Genomic DNA, 12,478 nt, shown 5'->3' on the forward strand with positions numbered 1-12,478 from the left:
ATACCATGTGTACCTAGGAGAACAAACAGGTTTGTCTTGGAGAGGGTAAAGCCAGAATGCTCCTTGGAGTCAAGCATTCTGAAGCTTTGTCTGACATACTTTGGGCATGTTGCAAGGAGGGTCTGGTCCTTGGAGAGGGACATCATGTTTGGGAGAGTGGAGGGATGGCGCAGGAGAGGAAGACCTTCAATGCGATGGATCGATTCTGTGAGTGGAATGGTGGAAATGAGTGTGTTCGAGACGGCGAGTTTGGCACAGGATAGAACGGCATTTAGGGCTCTTGTACATAGGGTCGCTATGAGTCAAAAGCGACTTGATATCACATAACAGCAACATAATATATGACTGTGTTTTTTGTCTTCGTTTTTGTTTTTATGCCTCTTGTTTAGAGTCAACAAGACCTTGGAGAATACCTTTGTATTTAAAAGTTAGTTGTTACTATATTTTGGAGGAGTATTCTTCTAAGTGATACAGCACTCTTCTGTCAATATGTTGTACTGAGATAACCTATGCTGAACTTTGTGCTATTGGGCTGTCAAATACTGTAATGGTTATCCATGGTGGACAAGGTTTGGTGGAGCTCCCAGTTTAAGACAGGTTTGGAAGCAAGAGTGCCTTCCACTTCCTAAACAACATGCCTCTGGAAACTATGAATTTTGATAAATGACAATAATTATAGAAAGGCTTCAGGCCTTTTGTTCATTGGGCCAGTATGAGTCGTGCTTGACTCGACAGCAATCATCAACAACAACAGCATATGTGGGCAATACATAGCTAGACTCAATACCTGCATGCACTGAAACAAACGTATAACAAAATATAAATTTAGACATTTCCAGTACAGATTCCAATTAAAGAAGTACTGTACTGGGAATAGAAATTGACACATTATATACTTCCCAAAAGACAATATGGTCATGCCTTAAAAATTCACATATCCGTAAACATACTTCATCCGGCATTGAAGTCTTTGGGGGAGAGAATATTTTATATTTTAGGGCATTATGTTTATCGTAAGAGTACGGAATGAGGGTTGCAGAGTGGATTATTTTGGGGGTTGGGGGATGTGTGTGGATGATTGCGTACCAATGAGGGAGTTTTTCTTTTGCTTTTGAAGGAGTGGAGCAAACGGGGAGGTGGGGGGGCGTGGAGAGGGGTGCAACAATGAATGAATGGAATTCCAAATCTCTGTAGATGTTCATTGAAATGAAAAATAAAGAAATTTAAAAAAAATTCACATATCCCTAAACACAAATATCTATTTCTAAAAAATTCAGATTAGTACATTATAGTCTTACTCTAGTGATGTTTTTATATGCTGCCGAGTCACCTGTGACTAACTAAATTGACACATAAAACTAACCCACACATTGTTAAGTCACTATAGTCAAAAGAGCAAGCTTTTTTCTAGTATTATGGTCATAGCTGAAGTGAGTGAGGATGTTGTTATTAGGTACCATTGAGTCAAGTATGACCCATAGCAACCCTGTGAATAACAGACCTGAACCCTGTCCTATCCTGTGCCATTTTCATCATCTCTGACATACTTGAGTCCATTTCTGTACTTACTGTGTCTCTGTCTTGTTGAGGTCATCTTTTTTTGACCCTCCACCTTTCAAGCATGATATATGATGTTCCCTTCCAAAGAGTAGCCTCTCCAGCAACATGCCCCACAGTATGAAAGACAAGTGAGAATAGATGCCTAAAATATGACCTTTACATCAAAGAATCTGTTCCTTTTTAGTAGTAAGGAAATATCTAAAAATTACTGTTTTATTCGAATCATATGTCACCTCTAAGTGAGAATAATTTTCAAAATGCTGTGGTAGTTTATAGGAGGGAGGAGGTCACAGCAAGGCTGGGACAACATTATAAAGATATAATAGTGTGGTTAAATGAAGGAAGTTTGAGGAAATATGTTAAAGACTTTTTGAGACATAGGAGAAATTAAGAAAGAATATATGTTAGCATATAATATCTGTGTTAACATTTTGTAGACTTTAAAGTGCTGCAAAAAACAAGCTAGAGTATTAATGATTTGTTTCTGAAGCTTGTTCACTGTATGTCTGTGTGTCTTCATGTATAAAATGGAGGTGGTGATAATATTGACCACTTAATCTTCAGTTATTGAGAGGAGATCATAATAGTCTTATCTGTTCTTAAAAACCTTTCTGACTCAACTGTCAACAGAAGAAAGTGAGCCATTCCGTTTTCTCTAGGAAAATGTGTGTGGCTTGGAAGTGCAAGGAGTTTTCCCTTGTACCATTTTCCAGTACTGAGAGATGCTAAGGGGAAAATTTTAAATGATCCAGAAAGCATCAAAAGAAGATGGAGGGAATAAACAGAGTCACTGTACCAAAAAGAATTGGTCAACACCGAAATATTTAAAGTATCATATAATAAGTAGTTAGTGGTGATATAAAGAAGTTCAAGTTCCATTGAAGATACTGGCAAAAAATAAGGCCCTAGGAATTGATGGGACACCAAATGGCATGTTTTAACTAACAGATTCAGCCCTGGATGTGCTTACCAGTCTATGCCAGCAAATTTGGAAGGCAGATACCTGGACTGGAAGAGATCCATACTTGTTTACATTCTCGTGAAAAGTGATCCAACCGAAAGTAGACATTATCAAAAAATATCATTAATATCACAAGTAAGCAAAATATTGCTGAAGATCATCTGCTAGAAGTTCAAACTGGGTTTAGAGGAGGTGGTGGCACCACATATATCATTGCTGTTGTCAGGTGAATCTTGGTTTTAAGCAGAGAGTATCAGAAGAATATCTGTTTGTGCTTTATTGACTATGCAAAGGCATTTGGCTATATAGATCATAACAAGCTATGGCTATCATTGAGAGGAATAGCAATCCCAGAACTCTATTGTTAGACCAAGAATCTAACAAAACAAGGGAACACTGCAAGATGTAAAATTAAGAAAGGTATGTATCGAGTTTGTATCCTTTCTCCATATCTATGTATGCTGAACAGATCATTTGAGAACTTGGACTCAACAAAGAAAAATATGGTATCAGGAATGGAGGAAACTTCATTTACAACCTGTGCTGTGTAGATGACAGTTCAATTCCTGAAAGTGAGGAGGACTTGAAGCACGTGACTTCAATATGGATTATATCTCAACATCAGGAAAACAAAAATCCTTACCACTGGGCCGATAAGCAGCATCCTGATAGATGAAGAAAAGATTGAAATTGTCAACAATTTCTTCTTACTTGGATCCACAGCACCCTTCAATAGTCAGGAGATCAGAAAAATGTACAGCATTGGGAAAGTCTGCTGTCAGGGACCTATCTAAATTTATGAGGAGCAATTATGTCATTTTGCACAGTCAGGTGCAGCTGATTCAGACCATGGTGTTTTCAGTCATTTGCTCTGCATCTGAAAGCTGAATAGTGAATGAGGATGACAGGAGTAGGATTGATGCCTTTGATTTGAGTTATTGGAGAAGAGTGTTGAATATCCCATGGACTGCCAGAAAACCCAAACAGTTTTTTTTTAACTTTATTTTATGTGTGTGTGTGTGTGTGTGTGTGTGTGTTTTACAGGAGAGATTGTCCCTCCTTCTCCAGTAGAGCATCTGGTGGACTCAAACCATGCAACTCTGGTGATTGCAATGCAGCTTCTTGCCACTAGGTCACCAGAGCTTGCCCAAACAGTTTTATCTTGAAGAAAGTGCAGCCACTATACTCCTTGGAGGCAAAGATGACAAAACTTGATCCACATGCTTTGGGTGTATTGTTAGGAGAGGCTATTTCTTGGAAAGGGCATCATACTTGGACAGGCAAGAGTAGGTGAAAGAGAAGGCCGTTAGTGAGGTGGCCTGACACAAGATATAAGTACAGCAATGGGCACACACATGTCAGAGTGGCATAGGATAGGACAGGACAGGGTTCAGATCTGTTGTTCATAAAGTTCATAGGAGATTTTTTTTACTCTATAAATTTCATCCTTTTAAATTTAACATGTCTTTGTTGTTGTTGTTATGTGCCTTCGAGTCGCTTGTGATCATAGCGACCCTATGTACAAGAGTCCTAAATGCCGTTCTATCCTGTGCCAACCTCACCGTCTCAAACACACTCATTCCCACTACTCCACTCACAGAATCGATCCATCTCGGCGAGAGTCTTCCTCTCCTGCTCTGTCTCTCCACTCTCCCAAACATGATGTCCCCCTCCAAGGACCAGTCCCTCCTTGCAACATGCTCAAAATATGTCAGACGAAGCTTCAGAATCTTTGACTCCAAGGAGCATTCTGGCTTTACCCTCTCTAAGACAGACCTGTTTGTTCTCCTAGCTGTCCATGGTCTATTCAACACTCTTTTCCAGCACCACAGCTCAAAGGCATCAATTCTCTTTCTGTCATCCCTATTCACTGTTCAACTGTCCAATGCATAGCACATAATTGCACAGCCTATAGCCTGGATCAGGCGCACCTTTGTCTCCAGCCTAACATTGTTGCTCTTCAGTACTCGTGAGAGGTCCCTCACAGCTGACTTTCCCACATGCCTTTACATTCCTTTAAGTTGGAGACAAAGACTTTTATTCACTATTAAAGAAACAAGAAGAGAAAAAAGATCTTTGGAGGATACATGCTAACTAATTTAAAACAAAGTATAAGCAGCCTGTTAACAATGATAACTGAATAACAAGGATATTATTTTCTTGTTCTAATTGCAGAAAGATGAAAATTAACATGACTGTGGAATTCTAATAAGATTGTGGGAAAATAAAAAAACTAGAAGCACTTCTGCTTAGGATTGACTTTCTTTTTCTTCAGCTATTCAAAGGCATATAGAAGCTTAATACAAATGTACTTCTAACCTGTGAATGTATGTTTTGACAGCTTGGTGAGGATGGCTGATTATGTTATGTAATTTATGATTTCTCAATATAGGTCTTTTGGCAATAATGAAGAGGATTTTATAGACAGGAATTATCAATACATGTTTTACATCAGAATCACTTGCAGCCCTTTGAAATAAATCCAGATTCTGGGCTTAACCCTAAAGATTCGGTCTAGTAGCGTTTAGTGTTTAAAATGGGGAAAGTCTCTCCATTTAGATAGTGTTATTTGAATGTGGTAGTTTGTGTTTTATGACATTATTATACCGTACTTAAAAAGCTTTTTATTGGGCATATTGTGATGAATATTTGTAATGTGTTTTAATCAAACCTCAATTACTGAACTTCGGCCATTTACATGGAACTAAATGCTGTAATGAATTCTGATGTGAATAAGGCAGTTTAATTTACAAATGCAGATTTATTATTTCAGTTATCTAAAAATACATGAATACTGAAAATAAAATTACAACTTATAGCGGAACTGTGATTGAAACTCAATTGCTTGGCACAATATTTAGGTTATGTTGTGTATCATCAAGTCAGAATGAACTCATAGTTGACCTTCCTGTAGGTTTTTAGAGACAGTTTAATCTCACAGGAGGAAATTGCCCATCTTTTTCCTGTAGAGTAGATGGTGGATTCAAATGGATGTGTTTGGGCTGGCAGCAAAACTTCTTACCACTAAGGCACTAGAGCTCCCTAGGTCATACATGAGATCAAACAAATGGAGAAAATTTTGTTTTTATAGGAAACTAAGTATAGATGACTATTTCACACTGTTAATACTTAGACATGACAGCAGCAGAGTTATCTCGTTGTGACAGGAGTGGTATGGCTTTAAAAGTCTAAAATGTTTGCTTTCTGGCCCTTTAGAAAGAAAAAGTATATCCTTATTTTTTTTGCGAATAATTTCATCTTTTTTATTTTTCAATCTGTGAGTTATTATTTTCTTTCCATTGCCTTATTACACTGACTATGACTTTATATGATTTGTGTGTAAGGGTGATAACTGTGAACATCTTTGTTGTTCACTTGTTTTCAGAATGTAAACATTGACTCTTCCATCATTAGTACAGTATGAAAAACCACATAAACAAGTTGCCATCTAGTCAATTTCAATTATTAGCAACCCCATGTGTTTCAAAGTAGAAATATGTTCCAGAGGTTTTCAATGGCTGTGACCTTTCGTAAGTAGATTTCCAGGCCTTTCTCTTAAGGTACATCTGGTGAGTTCAAACCAGCAAGCTTTTGGTTAGTAGCCCAGCACTTAGGTATTTATAACATATAGGTCTTTGTGTCTCAGGAAGTGTGAGGATGGCACAGGACAGAACAGGGTTCAGGTATTTTGTTCAAAAGGTCGCTGTGAGTTGTACTAGACAAGTAACAATGACAAGTATGGCATTGTTTTGAATTTTTAATAAAAAAGCTTAACCATGTTGAGGAAACATTGTTGATTGATCTTAGTTTATTGAGATTTTTAAAAAAAATTAATTGTTATTATTTTGTGTGTTTACCATCAAATCAGATCTGACTGGTACAGGAGGAGATTGCCCCTCCTTCTCCAGCAGAGCAGCTGGTGGATTTGAATCGCGCACCTCTGGGATTGCAGTGCAGCTTCTTGCCACTAGAGTTTATTGAGAGTTTTTATCATGAATAAATGATGAATTACAAATTTGCTTAGATACTACGAATTTCAGAAATATATTTAATCTTCATAATAGGAGATAGTTATTCCTATTTTATTGACACAGCTACAATAATTCTTAAAATAATTTATCTAAGACTATGCAACTGATTAGTAGTAAAATTTAAGTTGAAGGCTAAGCCTTTTTTCACTCAAATGTCTGTATGCTTTGCCATCAATTTAGTCATTCATTCAAAAACATCTTATTATTGTTGGTAGGCACCATGAAGTACAACTCATAGGCACCCCATGAACAACAGATCTGAACCCTGCCCTATCCTGGAAGACAGCTACCTGGCCAACTGACTGGGAGAGATCCATATTTATTCTTATTCCCAAGAGTGATGATCCAACAGAATGTGGAATGATCGAACAGTATCAATAATATGACATGGAATCAAAATATTGTTGAAGATCATCTAAAAACATTTAGAACTGTGTATTGCCATAGTACTTCCAGAAGTTCACACTAGGTTCAGAAGAGGCCATGACTCCATCATTGTTATTGTCAGGTAGATATTGGTAGAAAGCAGAGAATATGAGAAGAATGTTTATTTGTGCTTTATTGACTGTGCAAAAGTATTTGATTGCATGGATTATAACAAACTGGTTAACATTGAGAAGAATTGGAATCCTAGAACATTTAGTCATTTCTGTATTTTCAATCTATGTGCAGAACAGATCATCCAGGAGGCTGGGCTCTATAAGGAAGAATATAGCATTAGGATTGGGGGAAGACTCAACAACAATCTGCATTATACAGACAACACAACCTTGCCAAAACTGAGGAGGGCCTTAGGCATTTGCTTCAGAAGGTCAAGGACTGCAGCCTTTAATATGGATTGAAGCTCAATATCAAGAAAACAAAGATCCCACCACTGGTCTGATTGGCAGGATCATGATAGTGAAGAGATTGAGATTGTTAACAGCTACAGTTTGTTTGGTTCCACAATCTATCCTCCTGGTACCAGCAGCGAGGAAATCAAAAGACAAACTGTATTGGGAAAATCAGCTGCCAGTTACTTCTCTAGAGTACTGAAGAGCAATGATGTCACTCAGGATAGTAAAGTGCACCTGATCCAGGCCATGTTGTTCGCAGTTAACTTGCTCATGCATCAGGGAGCTGGACAATGACTAGGGATAACAGAAGGAGAATTGATGCCTTTGAGTTGTGGTGCTGCAGAAGAGTATTGCATATATCATGGACTGCTAGGAAAACAAACAGGTTCTTTCTGGAGAGGATGAAACAATGCTGCTCCTTGGAGACAAGAATTCTGAAGCTCTGTCTGTCCTGTATGTCCAGCTGCATGCTTGAGAGTCTTTGTGAATGTTGCAAGGAGGGACTGTCATTGGAGAGGGACGTCGTGCTTGGAAGAGTGGAGGGACAACACAAGAGAGAAAGACTCTGGATGAGATGGATTGACTCAGTAACTGGGGTAATGGGGTAGGTGTGTCAGAGATGATAAGGCTGGCTCGAGATAGAGCAGAGTTCAGAGCTGTTGTCCATAGGGTTGCTATGGGACTAGATGCAAATAACAATAAAATGTGAAGCCTATACCTAGAACAGGAAATTGTTGCCTGAACAGAACAGGGAAATACCTTATGCTTTAAAATTAAGAAAGGTATGCACCAAGGCTGTTTCTTTTCTCCCTGCCTATTCAATATATATGCTGAAAAAATACTTCCAGCAGCTGTACTCTATGAAGAAGAATGTGGTATCAGGATAGAAAGAAAATTCATTAACAACCTGCATTATGCGGATGACATAACCTTGCTTACTGAAAGTGAGGGGGTTGAAATGCTTGTTATAGAAGATCAATGTGGATTACATCTTTTAATATGGATTACATCTCAATATCAATAAAAATCTTCACTACTGGATTGATAGGTAACAGATGGACAAAAGATTTAAATTGTCAACAACTTCATCTTAAATGGAGCTGCAGTCAATACCCATGGAACCAGCAGTCAAAGAATCAAAGGAATTGAATTTGTGTTCCAAATTCTCTTGTCAGGAACCTCTTCAATGTACTGAGGAGCAATGATGTCAGTCTGAAGACTAAGTAGCACCTGATTCAAGCCATGGTCCTTTCAATCCCTTGCTATACATCTACAAATTGGACAATGACTAAGGAAGACAGAGGAAAAGTTTATGTCTTTGAGTTGTCATGTTTGAAAAGAGTATTAAATATCCCATGAACTGCCAAAAGAACAAATAGATATGCCTTGCAAAAGGTACAGCTAGAGTGTACCTTGGAAGGATGGTGAAGCTTCAGCTCATATACTATGGATAAAAGGAAGAGTCCTTGGATATCATGTTAGGAGAGGTGGAAGGCCAGCAAAAGAGAGGAAGACCCTGAAGTGCTGGTCTTGTTTTTACAAACTCTCTTAGGTTTTGCTTTTCTAGTGCATCTAAATTCCAAAATCAATCTCCATAATAGTCTATGTGTTTCCTACTGCCAAACTGGCCCTTTAGAGTAGTGAGAGAAGATCTTCACCCTGAAACCCACAGCGTCCCTTTTCAGCAGGAAGTAGCTAAGAGAATATGCCATCCCCTTTTCCTTATGAATCAGGGTGAAGTCTCTCTCAGGGAGGAGTGATAGGGAATGGCAAAGGACACACTGACAAAGGAGATTAATCAGAACTGACTTTGACAAGCACTGTGGCAACTGGACAAGAACAAACTGGGAGGAGGGTAGAGAGAATGGTGCAGCAATGAAGGAATGAAAACCCAAAATCCCTGTAAATGTTCATTAAAACTAATAAAATTTAATAATAAAAAAAGAAAAAAAAGAGGAAGACCCTCGGTGAGTTAGAGTAACAGCAATATTCTCAAGTAAGTCAGAGATGCTGAGGATGGTGCAGGATAGAGCAGGATTCATATCTGTTGTTCACAGGGTCACTATGAGTCATACTCAACTTGATAGTACAACAATTAATAACGTGCCCAAATATGTAACACTAAGATTTATCATCTATAAGAACACTCTGGCTGAACTTTCTCCAAGATTTACTTTTTTGTTTTTTGACAGTTTGTGGCATATTCAATACTCTTGGTTGTTCTTTGGTATCTGGGTTTAGAATCCTGTCAATACCTAAATCTTGGGATGCACAAGTCCAGTATATAAAATTAAATGTTACTTGCTTGTAACTTATTCACTTGTTCTGGTATATACTTTAAGTAATATCTAGATTGTTTATAATGCTTAATACAATGTGTAACTAAACTTACTGCCATTGAGTTTTCATAATTCCATTGCTGACCCATTATGGGTTTTCAGAGGTTGTACATTGCATAAGATGAGATTGCCCATTTTTCTCCCATGGACTGTCTGGTGCATTCAAATCACATGCCTTTGGGTTGGCATCGCAACTTCCTATCCACTAGGCTAACAGAGTTCCTCTTAAATAGAACTCTGAGCTCCCCTTTAGCTCTTAAGAGATTTCTTTGACCATGTAATTGCTTCTCCCACTTCACCAATATTTTCAGTCAGAAATTAGTTAAATCCATAGATGCAGAACTCATGGATTATCCTTGTTTACCTGTTGAAGTAGGTTGCCAAGAACTATTTTTTTCTGATAAACACACATTTTTCTCCCCAAATGGTATGTTTTGTTTAAACAGTACTATTGTTGTTGTGGTGGTAGTATGCCGTAGAGTCAGAACTGACCAATAACTGGCCCTCCAGCAGGTTTTTCAGAGACAATAAAGAACACAAGAGAAGATTGCCCATCTTCTTCCATGGAGCAGCTGGTGGAATATTTGAATATTTGAACCATATTCCTTTTACATTGCTGTATATGTTGTTAGCCCTAGGCTACCAAACTAAACAACTCATAATTTAGATTCAGAATGTCACATGAAGTACAAAGCACTTGAAAGATTACTTTTCAACTTTAGATGTGCTGCTAATCAAACTTGACATCCTATTCTACATTTAAACTATTTTTAATGAGCCATTGAAATATTGCCTTTAGTGTTCCTTTATGTTTCTAATATTGAAACTTTTTATGTTTTCTCAGTCTGAGGGGAGAGGGCACACCAGTGCTGGAGATGCAATATATGAGGTGGTGAGTCTACAGCGTGAGTCTGAGAGAGAAGAACCTGTTACTCCTACTAGTGGAGGGGCTCCAATGTCACCCCAGGAGGATGAACCAGAAGATGGTAAGAAATTGAGTTTACTCAGTCCTCTGTCTTTCTATACCAACTTTGTTACCTTCAAAGGTGTGTGTGATTTGTGTAGGCCTGAAGAGTGGTTACTTATGGATTTTTCCATTCATAGGCTAGATATGGTACCCCAACATGTAGAAGAGAATTTGGTTCATTGGTTACATAACTCTGAACGTAACTCTAATCTAGCTATTGAAATTTTTAGCTTCATTTTGCTATTTTCACTGCCCGTTTTATTTCATGGAAGTATTTTTCAAATGTTTAATGAGAAATTTCAACTTCTCTCAAGTGTTTTTAGAATTTCAGTAGTAAGTCATGTCTTATTATCATTTGAGATTCTTCAATTCAGAGTTGTCTTTTTGTGTTTTTTTTTCTGTATTAGTGCCACTCACATTTTGGAAATAATATTATTGACTATAGGTATACTGATGAGAAATGTTAACCAACCTCATAAGAGTTATACAGCATTTGTCTCTGTGTGCAGTACTCTTCTTTTATAGACGCTTGGGTGATACATAGTCTTTAGTGAGTTACACTGCTAACTCAAAGGCTGCTCATCTCTGGTGATTGAATTCACCAGTGACTCCAGAGGAAAAAGTGGGGCACTCTCTTTCCATTATGATTTATTGTCTTAGAAACCCAATGAAGAGTCAATATGAGTTGAAACTGACTTAATGACAGTGAGTTGTTTGTTTGTTTTTTTTTTGTTGTTTTTTTTTATGTGTGAGAGCTAACTGGAAGATGTTTAATGCCCTCAAAAACATTATCTGTGTGGAATACCTCAGTGGTGAAAATTGGTAATGTGCTCAGCTACTAACTGAAAGGTTGGAGGTTTGAGTCCATTCAGAGTCGCCTTGGAAAAAGGCCTATTAAGCTATCATTACTACTAGTCAGCCATTGAAAGTACTGTAGAATACTATTCTGTTGTGACACACAACAGCATCAAAGTCAAAGTTTTGATTTGATGGCAACTCATTTGGCCTCATTTTCATTATATTCTTATAGTTTAGAGTCTGTTGAAAGTAAATTTCTGAATTTACATCATCTTTGAAGAAAGCGTTTTACAATTCTCAGTCTTTGAAACCATTTTTGCTTTGATTACCATAAAAATAATAGTCTCTAGAATTTACTGGGATTTCTTAAATGATGCAAATGGTTAATGCATGTGGTAGCTGACTGAAAGGTTGAAGATTCTGGTTCATCTAGAGATGCCTTAGAAGACAGGCCAGACAATTTATTTCTGAAAATTGAGTCCTTGAAACTATATAGAGCACAGTTCTATTTTGACACATAAGGATTTCCTTTATCAGTCTTATAGAGGTAGTGTTGATAGCTGGAGTAGATTAATACAACATTGTTTTGTAGCAATTATCTATAATTGCTGTGTCAAAGAGAAGCAAGAAATTCCCTCTCCCCTCCTTTTTTTTATTGGTTTGCTTACAAAATTCAGTATACATTGCATTTCACACTATCCTTCATTCACACTTTGTTTTATACAATCATTTTCATGGATTTCATAAAACCATTGGATCTTGCCCATCATTACCCTATCCTGTCTTTTTGCCTGAATCCTTCCCCTTTCTTTACCCCCTCCCTCTGCCCACCAAGCTGTGCCACCCTATGGTTTCACCTCTATCTATCTTCACCCCTCCAGTCCCACCCCCCCTTTAAATTCCCATACATGTTTTACTAGTTATCCTTATATTTTTTATGATAATGGTTAGGGACCTCTCCAAAATACCCAAGAGCAACAGTGTCT

The 12,478-nt window shown here is 37.8% G+C and overlaps 1 protein-coding gene across 2 annotated transcripts in view; it reads left to right on the plus strand.

Annotated features, from left to right (window-relative positions):
- The window catches only part of RABGAP1L (RAB GTPase activating protein 1-like), a 966,320-nt gene that overhangs the window by 143,616 nt on the left and 810,226 nt on the right, over nt 1-12,478 (plus strand). For both annotated transcript variants that reach the window (XM_006887704.1, XM_006887703.1), the window contains exon 10: nt 10,572-10,713. In XM_006887704.1, the coding sequence (XP_006887766.1) occupies nt 10,572-10,713 (142 nt within the window). The remainder of the gene's footprint in view (nt 1-10,571; nt 10,714-12,478) is intronic.

Source organism: Elephantulus edwardii, unplaced genomic scaffold (genome assembly GCF_000299155.1).
Source record: "Elephantulus edwardii isolate Elephantulus edwardi_28Jun2011 unplaced genomic scaffold, EleEdw1.0 scaffold00061, whole genome shotgun sequence".
NCBI lineage: Eukaryota > Metazoa > Chordata > Mammalia > Macroscelidea > Macroscelididae > Elephantulus > Elephantulus edwardii.